Genomic DNA, 7,096 nt, shown 5'->3' on the forward strand with positions numbered 1-7,096 from the left:
TTCCTCTTTTCCCCAGTTTAAGCACTGCTTACATGCATTGCTAATCCTAGATTTTTATTTTATAATTATTTCTATAATTTTATTATTCACTAAAAAACATTTTAATGGAAAAAATAATTGATTTTGAGCATATGGTAAATTATGTTCCAGTGATTAGTGAAATTATGTTGATGAGAAGTGATATAATTTTGTCTGGAATATGTAATCATGCTTTTTGTTATAGTATTCTTCAGAAGAAGAAGGGGAAGATTTGCAAACTGCAATGTCTGACTTACAAGCAAATAAAACAAAAAAAATGGTCACAATCTCCAGAGATGATATTTCTTACATGCCATTCCGTAAGAATTTTTATGTTGAGGTTCCAGAACTTGCAAAAATGACTCAAGAAGGTACAGAATTCACTATATAAAAATATTGATTTTTTTATTTTTATTTTCCTTCTCACAATAGAGATACTTAACTAAATTGCATGAACAAGCTTACTAAATAGAATGTGGATTTGGTTTTAAAAAAAATGTGATTTGATTTTTAATTTTTTTTATGTTCTGAAATTTCCAAAATTTTGTTGTGAAACTGTTTTGGAAAAATCTCAAAATTGTTAATTTCCTCTTAAAATCAACTTTTTTTTATTGTTGATCAGAAAGTATCATTTTATACATCAAGTTAATTTCAACTTGACTTATGTTCATAAAGTTATTTATTTTGATACTATATTTTACTGATTGCAGTTGTCACCACTTCCAGTTATAAATTATAAAAAATGCAAAACTAACAAATATTTATCGATGACCTTGGACGAGATCTTTCAAAGTGGTGACAGTTCAGGCTAGGCAACAGTATTTTTGTAACAATATTCTTGGTCAAAATCATTTTATATCTAATTAAAGAAAAAGTACAAAATCCTCCTACCCTGTATTCCCAGTTTGCTCTGATGTAGAAATATCCACCTTTTGAAAGCACTTGGGTTATAGGGTTTTGTCTTAAATTAATTTTTGAACCTATGTGTTTTCTTAATATCATGAATATATATAATTAAATATAGTTTCAAGATATAATAAGTTATTTTGTTTATATGCATTGTTTGAATATGATAAACCTAACAATAATATTCAATAAATAAGGATTTGAGTCGTTGCTAAACCCAACAAACCTTACTTGATGAAAAGTTTGTTAGCATTCAAACAGATATTATTTAACATAATATATTCAGGAATAAAAACTTCTAAAGAAATGATTAAAAAATTTAAACTGTGTGATATGTTCCTAAAACTTCTAAAATAACTATTAAATTGTGTTGTTCTTCTCTGAAAAAATGCTTTGTTTTGTCAGTTTCTCAAAAAAAAAAAGAAACAAATTTAATTAACAAAAAAGAATTGGTAGTAGTATTGATGCTTCTCTTCTACTTTTTTATGAGATTTACTAGATATTGTTGATAAAAATATGAGTAAATTTTGCAACAGTAATGGGCTTTCAAAGATTAGGAAGAAAGAATTAGTAGTAGTATTTGTGCTTGTGCCATACTTAATTTTAGATGTGTATTGACATTGTTGATTAAAGTATGTATAAACTTTACAACATATCATCTGTTGAAGAATGGTAAAAAATAGATGTTGGTAGTGTTAATGCTTCTCGTATACTTATTTGTAGATATTTTTTAACATAAAATCATATTTAGAGACAACAAGGGACCTATTGATCCATCTAGGCTGTCAAAGCCAGCCCTTATCATTCATATATTTATCAACCTCTCTCTTAAACTCACTTAAATTTACTGCTTCCACAACATCTGAAAGCAACCCAATCCAAAGGCCAACTACGCTGTTAGAAAAAAAAACTGTCTTAGCTGAAGATGACTCCTTTCCTGCTAAAGTATACATTTGTGCTCTCTAGTCCTACCATTCTCACCATTAAGTATGAAAAATATGATGCATCAACACTATCAGTTTCATTAACAATCTTAAACATCTCAATCAGATCCCCTCTAACTTCTTTTTTTAACTTAAAACAATTTCATAGATCTTAATTTCTTCTCATATGACAACCCCTCCATCCCAGATATCATTCTAGTAGCTATTCTCTAAACTCTTTCCAACAATTCAATGTCCTTCCTAAGGTAAGGAACTCAAGACAGAACACAGTACTCCAGATATGGCCTAACCACTGACACTGACAGTGAAATTATAACCTCTATAGACTTGTATTGAATATATCTGTAGATGCAATCTAAAATCTTATTTGCCCTACCACTAGCAACAGCACACTGCTTGGATGGCTTAAAAGACTGGTTAATGACTATGTCAAACTCCCTTTTTTTCATGACAATGTTAAGGTTATTCCCATCCAAATTATACTTATAATTCAAAGTATAAAATTATGATAACCCACATGCATTATTTTACATTTATTGTAATTAAAACCTCTCTGCCATATATTCACCCAACTCACTAAGTGTCCTAAATCCTTTTGTAAAGCAGAAACAACCAGCAACACCCAAGATCTTAATATTATCAGCAAATATAAGTAATTAATTGACCATTCCTTCACTTGTGTCATTGATGCAAATCAAAAAGAGCAAAGGTCCTAAGACTGAACCATGAGGTACCCCACTTGTGACATTAATCCAGTTTGACTGAACTCAATTTGTGACAACCCTTTGCTTTCTTCCATCCAGCCACTTGTCTATCCAATTTGTTAATTTATCCCTCACACCTACTGAGATAATTTGTTTACAAGCCTTTTATGTGATACTTTGTCAAATGTTTTCTAAAATTCCAGATACACTAAACCTACACCCTTACCCTCATCTACATAAGCAGTAACCTTTTCAAAGAATGTCAAAAGATTTGTAAGGCAAGATTTTCCCTTAGTGAAACCATGTTGACTATCAAATAAAATTCTAAACTTTGTTAAATGACTTTGCAAAACATCTTTTATCAGACTTTCCAAAACTTTTCCCACAACTGATGTAAGACCAATAGACCTATAATTTGGAACAAAGGGCATGTTAATGGTGGTTCACAATCCCATCCACCCCCCCATTATTGCTGTTATTGAGCATTTATTATATTTTGCATAAGTTAACAATAACTACATTCACAGATGGCCCCACAGACAGGAGGGCAGACAAACATCTGATATATCTTGGAGAGTAAGCTAGCACATTCTGTGGAGGAATGCAATGAAAACAAATGGCTGCCAGAATTGCAATAATACATAAGCTCAGCTGAAGTTTCTACTCCAACAGCCATAATAAGGCTGATATGAATAGCCATTTTTTGAGTTATACATTTCTCTGGCCAATTACCATCAATTGATTAATCACATGAAACACAGTGGGAGGACATTAAGAGCTAGGTGTTGAAAGTGAGTAACAGGAAGCACACCTACCATCATTACTCTGGCCACTACCTCTTCTAACAAAGTCACCCTGACCATCAAACAGTGTATAGCATGTTTTAAGTTTATATATATTGAATTTTTAAAGCTTATACAAAACTTTTGGTGAGGTAATAATGAATACTGTAATAATATGTTATAAGTAAATTGTATGAAAGTTAGGAGTTTCATCATAGCATCCACCCACACTTTTTTTTTTAATTCATAACCTGGACAAAGGATGGGTACCTCAGCTTGTGTTGAATATTTTTGATAAAAGTATAAATGAATTTTCCAGCAGTATAATCTTTCAAAAAATAACAGAAATAACTGTTTGAAATGTTGGTACTTCTCCAATATTTGCAGGTAAATATTTAGTAGAAATTGATAAAAGTATGATTTAATTTTATGACAGACATTATCCTCCAAAGATTAGTAACAAAGAAGGGATAGTAATATTGCTGATTTTCCCTTTATTTATAGACTTTTACTAGAAATAGGAATATATTTTACAGGCAGTACTGATCTGGTAAAGATTAGTAAATAACATTTTGAAAATTTAATGATTTTGAGATTGAATCTTGAGTCATTTTTACTACGAATACTGCATACACACAATGTAATGTATTGAATTACAAGAAACAAGTTTTAATACATAAGCTGTAGCTATACATGCCATGAAAAAGTGGTCAGGCCATGGCCTGACTGGCCTTACCACTTCCTACAGCCTTGTCATGGACTAATTAAGAGGGATGTTGAAAAATATATCTGTTGTATATTGTAATCTTTATTAGGTCAGAATTTATTTTCATTCACATTTTTGGAATGATTTCAAAGAATTACATTTCTTATCATGAGCAAATTTAAAGTATTATAAAATGTACACTGACAAAACATGTTAGCTAAAAAAGGAAATCCAAGTTCTGTTTCATCACACAGCATTTTATTCAAAATTGCACGTAGGAAATTGTTAAGGAACCATCTATTTTCTTTCCCAATTTTTTAAACTTCTGTTTATTTTAGAACTAGTTAACATGTGTCTTTTGTTCACAATCAAATGTTGTAATAAATGTTCTTGCTATTTTTTGTTGGTGAATTTTAACAATGAATGTGTGTGTGTGTATGGATTTATGTATAATTGTAGATCAGTTTTATTCTGCAATGGTTTTAGACAGTTGCATGCATGTATAACAAAGAATGAAATGTGTTTCAGATTCAATTGTGTAAAAAATAGGTTTTTAGTTTGAAAATCACTAGTTTTAAAATTGCCAGGGAATCTGAGGAAGACTTCAGTGTTTGTGTCTTTTTACCTGTTATTAAATCGTATACTTGCGTTTTAGGGTTTATTTAAAAATCAAAAAGAAGTAATTATTTCTCTGTACAAATCACTTGTCAAGCCTTACTTGGAATACTACATAATGTTTTGGTCACCTTATCTAAGAAAAGATATTGTATTGACTAATTTGAAAGTGTTCAGAAGAGAACTACTAGGACCTTGAAGATGAAAAGGTTGTCTTATAGGAAGAGGTTAAGATGTTATGTTCTTTTGAGAAGAAAAGGATAAGAGGTTATATTTTGGTACATTACAAGATTATTTGGAGGATTGATAGGATAAAGGTCTCTGATCTTTTTGTACTGTATTTTGTAGACAATATGATAAAAGGACACAAGTTTAAGATTTGGAAAGGACATGTTGATCTCCATTTAAGACATCTATTTTTTGTATTTTTTGACCTGTCTCTCAATTAAATAACAGTTTTCTTTTGAGTTGTTAACCAAAGGTGGTTATACTTTTATTAATTTTCCACTTGTGAAAATAGCTTTCTGTACCCTGGATTTTGCTTTCGTTTGAATACTGCTGTTTTGTTACTAGAATGTACTTTCCTTGACAAAATCTATTATTTACAAAGTGAGAACCAAACAGTAGAGATGTAATGGCTGATGTTTCACTTATATACCAAATACTAAGTAACTAAATAGTCGATATATTTATTTAAACATTTTATTAGTTTCCTAGGATATTTTAAACTATGTTATATACTAGAGTAATTGTGTGGAAACTTGTTAAAGTGCTAATAGCACACACACACAGACTCATATGGGTATATTTTCCTTCTGTGACATCATGATTTGCAAGTTTCATACAGTAATATGTTATTTAACTGTAATATTGAAATATACATATCAGTTTTCCATCAGAAAATAAATATTATTTTCCAAATAATAAGTTTGTTATTTAAGAAAGAGGTACATTCATTTATTGTATTTTTGTATGTAGAGGTGGAAATATATCGAGCAGAAATGGAGGGTATCCAAGTGAGGGGGAAGACTTGCCCTAAACCTATTAAGACCTGGGCTCACTGTGGTGTCAGCAAGAAAGTTTTAGAAGTACTAAAAAAGTATGTTGTTATAGAATTGACATATTTTTTTTTATGATTGGTTATTAAAATCAGTGTTTGATGCTTTAGTAGAATTAAGGAGTCATAGAATACTTAACTTCTTGAAGTTTCACCATTTTGTGTATAAATTTTTAAAAGGTAAGTTACAATTTAATAATTTATATACAAGTAAAAATGTGTAGATGTATCTTTATGTTTACATATATATGTGAGATATGAACATATTCCAGTATTGAACTATGTATGGCTTATGGGTTTAGTTTTTTAATCTGGCAGCAAAACATAATTGGATTAGGTTTCTCCATAGCTAAAACAGTTGGAGTTAAAGGATTAGAGAAAATCAAAAATTTAATATCCTTATTTTCTGATCTGTCTTTCAATCAGGTAAATAACAGTTATGTTTTGAGGTATTCACCTAAAGCAATTGTAATTTTATTAATTTTCCAATGATAAGAAGAGCGTTCAGTACCCTAGAGTTTGATTCGAGTCTGATAACAATATTTTGGGCCCAGCATGGCCAGGTGGTTAAGGCACTCGACTCCCAATCTGAGGGTCGCAGGTTTGAATCCCTCTCCCACCAAACATGCTCGCCCTTTCAGCCGTGGGGGCGTTATGATGTGACTGTCAATCCCACTATTCGTTGGTAAAAGAGTAGCCCAAGAGTTGGCAGTGGGTGGTGATGACTAGCTGCCTTCCCTCTAGTCTTACGCTGCTAAATTAGGGACAGCTAGCGCAGATAGCCCTCGTGTAGCTTTGCACGAAATTCAAAAACAAACAAACACTATTTTGTCATTGGGGTGTGCTTTCCTTGACAATAGCTATTCTTTACAAAGTAACAAACAACAGTAGAGATGTAATGGATGGTCTTTCAGCTAAATATCAAATGCTGAGCAAACAAATAGTTGATATACTTACTTAAACATTTTATTAGTTTCCTAGGATATTTGAAACTATAGAATATATTAGTATAGAACTATAGAATATATAGATAAAAGTAAATATGACTTTTTTGATATAAGGTAAATAAATCACAGAATGGGTAGGATGTGATAACAATACTTAAACAAAGAATCATAATAAAAATTCCAGGTGAGTATTAATACTGTAATTTACCTTGGCCAGTTTCTACAACTGCCAATAATATTTTTATACAGGGATAAAAGAATTTTATGAACAGTATAGTCTTGCTGAATATGTCCTATGCCAACTTAACCTGCTCCAGATAGGTCACAGGTCAAAGACCATGTAATCTTGTTTGTTGTCTCGCATTCAAAATTTTATTGAAGTACTATTTTATGAATTTATGTCAATAAGTTTGGTAT

The 7,096-nt window shown here is 30.8% G+C and overlaps 1 protein-coding gene across 2 annotated transcripts in view; it reads left to right on the top strand.

The window, feature by feature from the left end:
- Positions 1 to 7,096, top strand: part of LOC106465057 (probable ATP-dependent RNA helicase DDX46) — a 96,231-nt gene that overhangs the window by 38,829 nt on the left and 50,306 nt on the right. For both annotated transcript variants that reach the window (XM_013925253.2, XM_013925252.2), the window contains 2 exons: positions 224 to 389; positions 5,654 to 5,774. In XM_013925253.2, the coding sequence (XP_013780707.1) occupies positions 224 to 389; positions 5,654 to 5,774 (287 nt within the window). The remainder of the gene's footprint in view (positions 1 to 223; positions 390 to 5,653; positions 5,775 to 7,096) is intronic.

The sequence above is a fragment of the Limulus polyphemus genome, unplaced genomic scaffold (genome assembly GCF_000517525.1).
Source record: "Limulus polyphemus unplaced genomic scaffold, Limulus_polyphemus-2.1.2 Scaffold1821, whole genome shotgun sequence".
Lineage (NCBI taxonomy): Eukaryota > Metazoa > Arthropoda > Merostomata > Xiphosura > Limulidae > Limulus > Limulus polyphemus.